Here is a 13,326-nt window from a genome sequence, read left to right on the forward strand (position 1 = left end):
AGAAGAACATTGTGTTTTCAAATCTCTTGTCACCTGTCAGTACCTCTGCATACATGCTCAGTCAAGGTCAACTCTTTGCGACCCTAAGGACTGTAGCCCAGCAGGTTCCTCTGTCCGTGGAATTTTCCAGGCAATACTAGAGTGAGGTTGCTCTCCCTCCTTGTTAGTTGCTTGGCCTGAGACGACCCAGCCCTGGGGTCTACAGGCTCTATGGCAAGGTTAATTGTGACCTCCAAGAGGGATTATGCCAAGGGGGACTTCCAGAACTGCTGCTGCCACTGCCATGCGGTGAGCCCCTGCCAACCCATGCTCCCACCGGAGACCCTCCAACATGAGCAGCACTGTTTATGATAGCCAATACATGGAAGCAACCTAAATGTCTATCAACAGAGGAATGGATAAAGAAGATATGGTACATATATACACTGGAATATTACTGAGCCATTAAAAAGAACGAAATAATGCCATTTGCAGCAACATGGATGGACCTGGAGACGGTCATACTGAGCGAAGTCAGAGAAGGAGAAATATGATGTGACGTTCCTTATGTGTGGAATCTGAAAAGAAATTATATAAATGGACCTACAAAACATAAAGAGACTCAAAGAACAAGCTTATGGTTGCTGGGGAGAAGGATGGGGGGAAGGGATAGTTAGGGAGTTTGGGATGGACAGGTACACACTGCTGTGCTTAAAATGGATAACCAACAAGGTCCTACTGAAGAGCACATGGAACTCTGCTCAATGTTATGTGGCAGCCAGGATGGGAGGTGAGTTTGGGGGAGAATGGATACATGTATATGTAAGGCTGAGTCCCTTCACTGTTCACCTGAAGCTATCACAATGTTGTTAATTAGCTATACCTCAATAGAAAATAAAAAGTTTAGAAAAAAAAAAAAAAAAGAATACTGGAGAGGGTTGCCATTTCCTACCACAGGGGATCTTCCTGACTCAGGGATTGAAACCATGTCTCCTGCATCTCCTGCATTTGCAGGGGAATTCTTTGCCACTGCGTCACCTGGGAAGCCCTCAAATCTCTTTACTGTTGGCTATTTAACAGCAGGCAGTGGGATTCTCACCTGGGTCAGTATATTATTTTGGTCGAAGGAGGCGAAGAAAATCTAACCCACACAGACGTGTGACTGGAAAGGGCCTGGTCAGATCATGCAGCAGGGCCTGAAGACCAGCTTCCAGGTGGACTCTATCACATCCTGATCCCTTCCTCCCGTTACAGGAAAATCCAGTGGCTTCTTATGCACTTTGAAAGGGTTGTTCCTTTTACCCAGGTATGATCTCAACATCCTGTATTGGGTCATTTAGGAAATCTAAGCTCAGGGAGTCTAAGGGACAGCTCACTGGAGGCACACCTCATTACACAACATCAAACACGGATACAGCTTTCCGCCCATCCCCACCAATTTCATCCGGAAAGCCATCAAACCTTGAAAAGCTGTCAAGCTGTGCAAAATTCTAATTTTCACGCGAGAGCCTGGACTTTATCACCACCACAGACCCTGAGCTGGTCTCCTGGTCCCGGCCTGGAGGGACACTTGACCCCATGGAACACCATTCACAGCCACACCCACTCCTCCCATTTCATCACCAAAACCATTAAAAAGGCAGAATTCAAGAGGTGAGATTTACTAAAGTAGCATCTGTCATGGCCTCATCAAAAACAGCCTCAGTGTGAACTGTGGGGACAGGGTGACCATGAGCACATCCCATGCCACGGCCACCAGAGCAAAGGTCACCTTACAACAAAGGCAAACAGTGCCTGAGTGGTTTCGAAATGGCAGACCTTCAGGGTTCCACACATCGCACTTCGGGGACTGCTACATTAATCCCTCACCACCCCTCCACCAAGATCAGGGGGGTGAGCTGTTTTGCCAAAGAAGAAATTGGAGGTTTAGTGACATTGATGCAAGGCCCCTCCAGGCACTTCTGTCTGTAGCAGGATAGAAATCTGTTCTCGACCCTGGTCCCCCCTCCACACAGCCCAGCTCTCTGTTCTCTGCCCCCTCAGCCACTATTAAGGTGCCCCTTCCCACTTCCCCCACTCGGAGCCCCTCCACTGGGGCTCTCAGATGGCCAAGTCCCAGGCAACACCCCCCATACCTCCAAAGCCTGATGACAACCCCACAATTGGCGCCCTTCCACAGTGGTCTGTGGAGTCCCCACAACTGGCACCCTTCAGGGCTGACAGAGCACAGTTCAGCCCCTTCACCCTCAGGGACAGCGTGAGGATCATTCCAAGTAGAAAATGAGGAGGTGGGCCTCGGTATCCCAGGCTCCAGGCTGTTCTCACCGGAGGATGCTGGCTCCATTCCCCCAAGTTCTAAGTTGGGGAGCCACCTCAGGGAGTCTGGGAGGCTCATGTGGACCACAGATACCTCTCCCCTTGCCTGCTGACTCCAGGCCCTCCTCTGCTAGGAGCAGCGCTCAATCCAGGCTCCAAGGATCCCAACTGGCACACTCCACCCCTGCTCAGCCACAGGAGGGGGTAAAGGTTACGCAAGGCCTCAGCACCCCGCCCCCACTCTGAGGACTACCTTGGTGGCATCACTCCCAGCCACCCCCAGCACCAGGTGGCAACTGCCACACCTCCAGACAACTCCTCCTCGGCCACCGCATCCCATCTGGGCCAGGGTCCTGGCATCAGCATCCTCTCTGGGCCAGCTGCACAGAGCACCTGGAAGCCCAGGCCAAGCAGAGTGGCCTGGCCCAGAGGGGCCACTCCTTCTAGGCCCCATTCTCCGCCACCATCTCTCCTCCCTTCGCACAGAGCTGGCAGGCACCTACGGTCCAGGCCAGGGGCCCAGCTCCTCAGTCAGGTGGGGGCCGGAGAGCCTGAGAGGCCCTGACCTCGCAGGGAGGAGGAGGAGGGAGGTACAGGCTCAGGAGGACAGGAGCCTCCCAAAGACACACGGAAGGACCAGTGGCAGCTCCAGACGTCTTGGGCGGCAGGTCTGAAGCTGCCTGGAGTCGGAGGAGGACAAAGTGCTGTGCATCTGTGATGGGGTGAGCAGTGGGAGGCAGGCGCTGACACTTTGCACCCATGGCTTGAGAACATTCTGGAACCCAGCAGGGGAGGGGTGTCCCGTTATCCCTGCCCCGCCCCGCCTGCAATTAAAGGAGCACAAGGGCAAGTGTTTCGGCAGAGGCCTGCCGGTTCGGTGGGGGGCGTGGGGGAGGGCTGAGGGGCCACCGACTGGCTGGTTGCAATGACGCGACACCCCAAAGGGTGAGCTGCCTGCTCAGAAGCCGAGAACAGTGTCTCCTCAGCTACACGGGGGTTGCTCCCCTAGAATGACCCGTGCGGCTTCAAAAACTGCAAGAAGTCCTTCGTGTCCACGCGCAAAGCTCAAGAAACTGCAAATATGTGTCTTACCTGCACGACGGCGACTTCAGGCATTCCTGGGTCATCCCCTAAGAGCCACTGGCTCCGAGCAGCCCTCTGGTCACCGACGGCCACCGCGCAGGCCGAGAGGCACCCGAGACCCGCGGGCGGACGCAGGGAGCGCGGGGCTTGCGGGGATAGCTGCGGGGGCGGGGCGCGAGCGTGGACCGGCACGAACTCCACACACTCGCTGCTGCGGGGCTGGGGGCTCAGAGAGACACAGGACCTGCCCAGCCTCCGCTGGCGGCCTAACCCCAACCCAGGGCAAGGCTCCCAGGGCCAGGGGCCAGAGGTCCTGGCAGGTGGCTCTGCCGCGGCTCTTAGGCAGAGAGCAGACGTGGCGGGGGGGGTGGCGGGGGGACAGATCTACAGGTGACAGGGTGCTGGTCTCCAGTCAGATGAGAGGTCTCCAGGTGACAGGCAGGTGGTCTTCTGTCAAATGTATGGTCTGCAGGTGACAGGGTGGTCTCCAGGTGGCAGGCAGGTGGTCTCCAGGTGACAGGGTGGTGTCCTGCAGGTGACAGGCGGGTGTTGTCCTGCAGGTGACAGGCGGGTGGTCTCCTGTCAAATGAATGGTCTGCAGGTGACAAGGTGGTGTTCTGCAGGTGACAGGCAGGTGGTCTCCAGGTGACAGGGTGGTGTTCTGCAGGTGACAGGCAGGTGGTTTCCTATCAAATGAATGGTCTGCAGGTGACAAGGTGTTCTCCAGGTGACAGGGTGGTGTTCTCCAGGTGACAGGGTGGTGTTCTCCAGATGACAGGGTGGGGTTCTCCAGGTGGCAGGCAGGTGGTCTCCAGGTGACAGGGTGGGGTTCTGCAGGTGACAGGCAGGTGGTCTCCAGGTGACAGGGTGGTGTCCTGCAGGTGACAGGCGGGTGGTCTCCTGTCAAATGAATGGTCTGCAGGTGACAAGGTGGTCTCCAGGTGACAGGGTGGTGTTCTCCAGATGACAGGGTGGGGTTCTGCAGGTGACAGGCAGGTGGTCTCCAGGTGACAGGGTGGGGTTCTCCAGGTGACAGGCAGGTGGTTTCCTATCAAATGAATAGTCTGCAGGTGACAAGGTGGTCTCCAGGTGACAGGGTGGTGTTCTCCAGATGACAGGGTGGGGTTCTGCAGGTGACAGGCAGGTGGTCTCCAGGTGACAGGGTGGGGTTCTGCAGGTGACAGGCAGGTGGTCTCCAGGTGACAGGGTCATGTTCTGCAGGTGACAGGTGGGTGGTCTCCAGGTGACAGGGTCATGTTCTGCAGGTGACAGGTGGGTGGTCTCCTGTCAAATGAATGGTCTGCAGGTGACAGGGTGGTGTTCTGCAGGTGACAGGCAGGTGGTCTCCAGGTGACAGGCAGGTGGTTTCCAGCTGTTTGGCCGTAAGAGCACTCTCAGTCAGCTGAATGGAGAATGTTTTTCTCTGTTGCTAGTTTCAGGGGAACACGCAGTCTCATTTCAGTTTATTGAACGTGAGACAAAGAACCAGGAGCTGGAGGAGCAAAGTCTGGCCTGGTGACAAGTAACCCGGGAAGTATCTGGGGGTCTCATGGGGCTCCTGAGGAAGGGTGGACCTACTTCATCTACATCATTCAGGGAAGTCTTTGCAGAAAACTGTCTCCCAATGTTTCAAAAAACAAGAGATTTGTCTGGCTTCTTGTTTTGGGGGGGGGTTTTGGCCATGTCACACGACATATGGGATCTTCCCCAACAGGAATCAAATCCGTGCCCCCAGCACTAGAAGCTCAGAGTCTAATCACTGGATTCTAGCAAAGTCCCCTGTGAAGCTTCTTAACTGCCCCTGTTTTCTGGGAGCACAGGCTCAGAGGGGACCCCACCCAGACACCCTGGCTGTTCCAGCATTTCCCAGGGGAACCCCTGGCCCCTGGGCCCAGCCTAGCTGGGGAGCACAGCACTGCCCTGAGCCCACAGCAGCCCCTGCTGGAGGGAGGGAGTGGGTGTCCACACAGGTCTGGAGAGGGAGCTGAGCCAGCCCCAGGCACTGTGCCCTCGGCAGCCCCTGGGCATTTACCCCGAGGGCCACATGGGCTCAGCAGAGAGCAGAGTCTCGGGACAGCTCCGAATGGCACAGACCTTGTGTCCCAATCGCCAAGGGCTCTGTGTGGCATACCTGGCCTGTCCAGGGCCCGTTTTCTGGGCCTGTTCCAGAGAAGCACATGCTCTAACCTCCAACTGCTGCATCTGTTCCCACGGGGCGACAGCACCTCTGCGTCGTCCGGGACAGCTCGAGTTCTGAGCCACAGCAGGCCCAGCTTCACACGTGTCCCTGCGGCCTCCTGGCCTAGCTGGGAGACAGCCACTGGTGCCGTGTCCACACACCAAAGTGTCTTTGCTTTTAGCTCCTCGGGTGCGAAATCCATCCAGAGCACAGTGCTGGTCCTGGCCCCTTAAATAGGGATGCTGCTTGTCACAGGCGCTATCACAGCTAAGGGCTGGGACTATCGTCTGCCCAGGTGCCCCCATCCTGGCACGTCCCTTAGCATGGAGTGGGTTGTCAGAGCTTTCAGCTTTTGTTCCCCAGACAGGGCACTGCTCCCACCGAGAAGCTGATCCCTCTACTCCATGTGTGCAGACCTCTGGCCCCAGCCCAGCTCTGGTATTTTTTGACACTCTCTGGGGGTGAAACTGTTATTCTGAAAACTGGGAAATAAAAATTGGAGCCAGTGAGGGGCTTCAGAGGGAGGGGCTGATGCATGCCAGGTTTGGGGACCCGTGGACCACCCGACAGAGCTCCAGAGAGCCGCATGTTAAATTAAGCCAGGAGCACAGCTCACTCCGGGAGTTGGGGCAGCAGCCTGGGGTCCTCTCTGACTTTCACAAGTTCCTTTTCCCCATCTGCAGGGAAGTGAGGTGCCTAAATTATTTCCTGACTTTCATGTATGTCCTGGGTAGGGGACAATAAACAGTTAAGCTCCCTGTCAATGAGATGTTCCTACACCACAAAAAGACAGAAAGGGAGCAGTTCAGACAGCGAGACTGGTACAGTGGTAAGGCCAGAACTCTGGTGACAGGTACCCTCACTGAGCCCTGTCTTAGATGTGGCGAGGCGTCCCAGCCCAGGTGTGCAGGGTGACAGGAGGGGTATGGAGAAAGGTCAGGACCAGCACCAAGACCTTGACCCAGCAGGCCCTCTGCAGCTATGGGAGATGCTCACACCCAGGCAGCCTCTGTCTCAGAGCTCAGCCACAAGGTCAGCGAGAGGGCACCCTTCCTCCAGCGAGGCCCCATCTTCTCATCAGCCCCCATCTGTCCCTCGGCTCTCTCTGGGGACAGAGTCCCACCAAGGCCCCAGCTTTCAGGATGCCCTTTCTCCCTGCCCAATGTCCTCCCTCACACCTATCTCCTTCCATCCTGGAGGTCACACCCAGGCCACCTCTGGACACACAGACCTCCTCCCAAACAAGTGTCCATGGAAAATCTGCTTTAATGAGCATCACAATGGCCAAGAGGTAAATAATCTCAAAGGGAATGGGGCTGGGTTCAAGATGCTGTGCCTTTGTCCTATTGAGCTTTGTTGGCAGGAGCTCAGTGACTCACCCACGGGGGACAGGTGACCCTCTGAAAGTTTCCCTGGCCTCAGTTTCCTCATACATTAAAACCGACACAATTGGAGGTCCCCTTGACAGGGCCATTGCTGGGGTAAAAGGGCTGCAGATGGTAGGCTGGCCCAGGGCTCGGAGCCTTCAACCATCAGTAAGAACCACCAGGGGGTGTGGGGGGATAGCAGACGTGGATGGCGCCACAGCCCAGCAATGGCTCACTTGGGGCTGCAGTAATCCAGACCAAGGTTGTCATGTGACCATGGCCACACCCACTCACACCAGCTCTCTCTCCTTATTGGTGGATCAGCAGGGTGGACAGCTATGTGCACTAATGGAAGGCTGGGCATCAGTTCATCCAGCTTAGCTGCCACCTTCCGCCAGGTAAACAGGCCAGGTCCTGGCCAAATCACGTGGTACAGGGCAGGTACAAGGCCAGATCACGTGGTACAGGGAAGGCCACCCCCAGGGTCCTTCACCTGAGGGCTGGTTCGAGGGTCCTTGGTCCTGGCCATCTACACGTGGCCCTCAGTCCAGGCTCCACTGGTTCTTGGTGTCAAAGCGGAGGTGACTATCGTTGATCTGCATTCCTTGAAACCAGTTACCACATGGAGCAACTGCAGGGAAGTGGTGGGGAGGAAACAGGCTTGAGATTCTGAGAGTCAGGCCAGGCGACGATTCCACAAGCTGGTCAAGAAACCTATCCGGCTCCCCGATGGAAGGCTCCTTCTGGCCCCTGCCACCTGAATTGTCAATGCCTTTGGCTGCAGTGTTCCACCCAGAAAAGTGATGGAGCCTGAGAGCAGGAAGCCTGGGGCCTAGCTGTCCCACGCTGTGAACTCCCCTCCATCCCTGGATGTAGAAGGCAGTGGTCAACAAAGCGGGCTCCTCAAGGGCAGAGCTTGGACGCCTCAGAGCAAGAGGGCACAGGAAGGCTTCCTGTTTATGGCTCAGTGACGGAGAAGGCAATGGCACCCCACTCCAGTACTCTTGCCTGGAAAATCCCATGGATGGAGGAGCCTGGTAGGCTGCAGTCCCAGGGGTCACTGGGAGTCAGACACGACTGAGCGACTTCACTTTCACTTTTCACTTATTGGAGAAGAAAATGGCAACCCACTCCAGTATTCTCGCCTGGAGAATCTCAGGGACGGAGGAGCTTGATGGGCTGCCGTCTATGGGGTCACACAGAGTCGGACACGACTGAAGCGACTTAGCAGCAGCAGCAGCAGGCCAGAAGAAACAGCACTCTGCTCTGTTCATGACCCGAGACAGCCCCACTCTCACATTGTGGCCCAGGGACAGAGCAAAGGGGTGTCTGCCCATCTCCTGGCCCCGCCAGCCATCAGCAGACAGGATCCAGCAGGGGAGCAAACCGAAGGAGGCGGGAGGGGCTGGGCAGGGGGAGGGCGGCCCTCAGACTGTGCTGAATCCAGGCCCCTGCTGTGGGAGTGGGGGCCCAGCTGCCTGAGGGCCAACAACCTCGCTCCCACTGGTCTGTGCTTTCTGGGGGGGTCTCTCGGACCATGCTGCAGCTGGCGGTGCTGAGGCCGGCCGTGCACCTCTGTGGCCCCTCTGACCCACACTGGCATAGCCGCCAGAAGGCCGCCCGGAACTTCTGGGACATGAGGCTGTAAATGATGGGGTTGATGGCGCTGTTGGCATACATGCAGGTGTGACAGAAGTGGAGCACCCAAGGGTCCAGGAAGGGCTGAGCCACAAAGGAGTTGAGCAGCACCAGCGTGCGGTAGGGCATCCACAGGACGGCAAACAGCAGCACGACCACCACCAGCATCTTGGTGACCTGCAGGCAGGAGGGCCTGGTGGGCAACCACCGTCACCCTTCACACTGTGGGGCCAGCAGGGCCAGCGGCTGAGCTGAGGCTGTGGCTCCTGCCTCAGGATGTGTTTGCTGAGCGTGTGATGAGAACGTAATTGCAGTATCACTGAAATTACTACAGCGTACCCACTGGGCTCTACACTAAACGTTTCCCATGCAGGAACCCAGGGCCGGCATTCAAAGCCGTGCTGGTCGACACACTGATGGAATAGCCCCACCTCGGGTGGTAAATGCTCACTGCCCTGTGCCCCCTGGTGCACCCCGCCCCCCAGACCTCTCAGACCCCCAGCAAATAAAGACTGGATGCCTGGAGCGGTGCCTCAGGGAAGCCCAAGTGGGCGCAGTGGCTGCTGGCACTCGGGTTACATTCCCTGCCCCCGGCCTCCCAGTGGCGCTGTATCACCTCCACCTGGAGGAAGAGGAAGGGAATTCCCCAGCAGTTCAGTGGTTAAAACTCAGGGGCTTTCACTGCTGTGGGCCAGGTTCAATCCCTGGTTGGGGAGCTAAGACCCCACAAGCCTTGAGGCAAAAACAAAAACAATAAGAGGAAGCAGAGGCTCCGAGTGAGCGATCACACAGCATGTGCACTATGAGCCAGCTTCTCCTGCAGCCCGTCTGTGCACGCCGCTGTCCTGGTGGCCCGCCAGCCACAGTCACGTCCCCAGTCTGCACCCCATTCTGTTCTTCCAGCTCAGGAGTGAGGCGCCAGGCAGGCTGAGAAAAGGGACATGCTGGGCTCCGACTTCCCACTGCCAGCCCAGGGGCACGGCATCCCTGGGAAGGAGGAGGGTCAGTGGGAGGGGAACGGGCAGATGTCTTGGCCACACAGAGGGACAGCCATCACTGACCTGTGCAGAGAACTTCCTGGGGACCCCAGAGCTGAGGGGAGGTCTCGGGGGTCCCCTCGTCTGCTCTATCTTGGCCTCTGCCTGCTGCTGCCTCCAGAGTGTGGGGGGCAGAGCGTGGGAGTGTGAGTGCTGAGGCCAGCAAGCCTAAGCTGGGTGACCTCGGCCAGCCCCCTGCACCTCTCTGAGCCTCCGTCTCCACTTGTGGCATCAGGAGAATTGCAGTGTCCTTCAGGAATTGGTCTATGGGGAGGTGGGGGTAAGGGACCCCCATGAAGTCATCACTCCTTTGCCCCAGGAAGTGTGCCACCTGTGTGTCCGTAGCTTTGTACTGGGGCCATGCTACAGCTCGAGTGCCAGCAGGCCTTGACCACTCAGTGCCTCTGGTTCTCCGTTTCTCTCTGTCTCTCCCTCTGTCTCCTCATGTCTCTCTCCCTCTGTCTCTGTGTGTGTGTATCTCTGTCTCTCCGTCTCTCTCTGTCTCTCCCTCTCACTGTTTGTTTTCGTCTGTCTCTCTCTGTGTCTCCCTCTCTGTCTCTGTGTCTCTGCAGCCCACCAGGCTTCCCTGTCCTTCACTATCTCCCAGAGTTTGCTCAAATTCAAGTCCATTGAGTTGGTGATGCCATCCAACCATTTCATCCTCTGTCGTCCCCTTCTCCTCCTGCCCTCAATCTTTCCCAGCATCAGGGTCTTTCCATTGAGTCAGCTCTTCACATCAGGTGGCCAAAGTATTGGAGTTTCAGCTTCAGCATCAGTCTTTCCAATGAATATTCAGGGTTGATTTCCTTTAGGATTGACTGGTTTGATCTCCTTGCTGCCCAAGGTACTCTCAAGTTTTCCCAGTCCCTCCCTCTCTCTCTCTCCCCCTGTCTCCCTCTCTCTGTGTCTGTCTCTCTGCCTCCCTCTCCCTGGTCTCTATGTCTCCCCCTTTATTTCTACCCATCTCACATCTCAGCTGCTCATCCACAGGGACCCTCTCTGCTCAGCCCACCCCCGCCTCAGCCTCTCCACGTGCCCATCGTGGTTACACGTGGGAGCCTGTACACGCCTGTCTTGGGCTGCAAACGTGTACGGATCCCCTGAATCCTGAGATGTGGTCCCTCCTCTCAGGACCCCCAGAGTTGCCCCAGTCAGGGCTGAGTGCTTCCAGGGCCCCCGGAGTGTCCACCCCACTCCCCCCATCCTTCCTGACCATTCGTGCACCAGGGCCTCCCTCTGTTTCTCCCCACCTGAACCACTTCCTGGGTATCTGCTTGGTCTGCCCTGCTGCCAATTTCAGATCTTAATTCAGTTGTCACCTCAGCAAGGCCTTTTTGAACTTTCCCCTAAACTCCCTCTCTTCTGGGCAGTATTCTGCAGAACAAGTGTTTACTTGTCTTACCATGAGCCCCAAAGGCAGGATGTTTATCTTGTTCTGTTCTCCCCAGCTTCCAGCACCTAGAACCTTGCTGGGCACACAATCTGTGCCCAGAGACACCTGCTGAGTGAGTGGGTGAACAGGGGTGGAGCCAGCACCCCCAGCCCCGTCCATTCACCCCTTTGCCGAAACTCCCTATCTCTGTGCAAACCGCCCCCACCCACCCCCCAGCCTGGGGAGACCTCGTACCTGCTTCCTGGATGAAGGGAAGCCTCTGGCCTCGTGGCAGCTGGCCCCCGCACCCCGCCTGGCTCACAGGGCTGTCTCCCCAGGGCTCTTGCCTCCGGCTGGGCCTCACTGTCCCCGTGCTGGTCCCCAAGCTGTGGCAGGTGCTCCAGGGCGCTCCGGAACAAGATCCTTGCAATAAGTCCATAGAGCACTGTGGCTGCCAGTAGGGATGTGAGGAAGAAGACGGTGAAGTCCAGCAGGTAGATGGGCAGGTACAGGCTGCAGGCCACCGGGTAGCCGCACTACAGGCCCCGGCACCCGCCAGCATCCAGGTCCACCAGGAAGAACCAGAGCAGGCAGTACACGGACGTGGTCCCCCAGATGCCCACCATGACTCGCTTGGCCCGTGCCGTGGTGCACATGGTCTGTGCCTGCATTGGGTGGCAGATGGCGATGTACCTCCAGGCCACAGGGCGGTCCCGTGACCCACCTGCCCTCCTGGGCTATTGGGCTGCAGTGGGGACACCTGATGCACTCGGACAATCAGATTCCCCGATGAGGAACCGAAAGTGATGTGATGGTTTAATCGGCCCTTTCACTATGGACCTGGGAGGTTGTGGAGATCTGGGGAGCGGAATGGCCACGTTGAGGCAGCCTCGGGGGCTGGCAGAACAAGGCACCAGTCTCAAGAGGGGAAAGTGGGCCCGAGTCAGAATACACAGCCCCTTAAGGTCTGGCCAGGCCCACGAGGCAGAGGTGCCCCTGCAAAGACCTTGACCTCTGTGCAAGTTCCGGCAGGCTTCCTACTGCTCACCACCAAAGGTCTCGGGCTAAGTTGTCAAGGACACTATGATCCCAGATGGCACAGTGGGCAAGAGGCAGGACTGGGCCAGCGTATGTAAGTCAGAGGCCTGGGTTCTGTCCCCAGTCTGTGTGGCCCTGGATGAGACACTGAGTCTCTGGGCCAATGTGCCAAAGGCCACACAGCTGGGAAGGAGCAGAGCTGATACTGAACCCAGTCAGCGGGCTTCAGCATTTACCTCCTGAGACACTGAATTGCCTCTCAGGTGTTAACTTCAGAGCTGGAACAGGCCCGGGGACTGTCCGGTCCAGCGCCCACATTCCCAAGGGGAATACTGTGCCCAAGGAGTGCCAGGCTGCCTTGGCATCCCACAGCAAGTCAGCAGCAGAGGTGAGATGAGAAACCCACTTCCAGGCACCTGCCCCCCTCCACCGGGCTCCTCCAGGGTCTCACCCAGAACCCCCTTCATTAAAGGAGAGCAGCCTCAGTTTACCAAGGACCACAGCCAGGAAGTCCTGACCTGTTGGCGGGGGCGGGTACTGGGGGTGCACATACCTCTCCACCGTGAACACCAGGATGGAGCAGGAGGAGGCATTGATGCCCAGATGCTGCAAATAGGTGATGCCCAGGCAGCCGCAGTACACCCACTGCCCAGCCAAGCTCTCGGAGACATTGGGCAGCCCTGCAGCCACCAGCACAGTGAGGTCTGCCAGGGCCAGGCTGACCAGGTAGCAGCTGGTGGGCGTGTGCATGTCCCGGGTGGTCAGCACCACCAGGACCACCATGGCATTGCCCACGATGCCCACCACGCACATGGGGAGCACCAGGAAGACGGAGACCACCTTGTATGCAGGGCCCAGGACAGCCTCATTGGGAGCCAGGGACATGGTGCTGGGGCTGCCTGGCCCGCTCCCATTCTTCATGGTGGCTTCTCAGGAGCTGGGGGAGCAGGGGCATTCCAGGAGGTGTCCACACTGTTGGCTGGGGCCTCGTGCCACTGGACAAACACCTGCCTCTCCTGAGAGCCCGGCCCCCGGGGACATACAGGGACCCAACACGCATGACGTGACTGCTTGGCCAAGAGGACACAACAGGGACGCTCCTTCCAGTCTCTGCCGTAAATGTAGCCAGCGAGTCACCGGCTCTGCCAGCCTCAGTCTCCTGGTGCATAAATACAGACGGTCGTGCTTAAGACATGAGACAGCGAGGAGACTAAACCCAGAAGGACACATGTCTCACCCCAACTCAGTGCCTCCTGGGTGCTCGGCGGCCCACAGTCCTTTCACTAGGAAGCCACGTGGCATCTCTAAGCCCCAGCC

At 57.6% G+C, this 13,326-nt stretch overlaps 1 protein-coding gene across 1 annotated transcript; it reads right to left on the reverse strand.

The window, feature by feature from the left end:
• Nucleotides 1-8,280: 8,280 nt before the first annotated feature.
• Nucleotides 8,281-13,052, reverse strand: LOC517901 (thyrotropin-releasing hormone receptor-like). The gene is given in 4 exon segments (XM_059877665.1): nt 8,281-8,739; nt 11,227-11,272; nt 11,323-11,664; nt 12,563-13,052. Coding segments are annotated over 4 exon segments (1,215 nt in total). The 5' UTR covers nt 12,931-13,052.
• Between the last annotated feature and the right edge of the window lie 274 nt (nt 13,053-13,326).

The sequence above is a fragment of the Bos taurus genome, chromosome 18, assembly GCF_002263795.3.
Source record: "Bos taurus isolate L1 Dominette 01449 registration number 42190680 breed Hereford chromosome 18, ARS-UCD2.0, whole genome shotgun sequence".
Lineage (NCBI taxonomy): Eukaryota > Metazoa > Chordata > Mammalia > Artiodactyla > Bovidae > Bos > Bos taurus.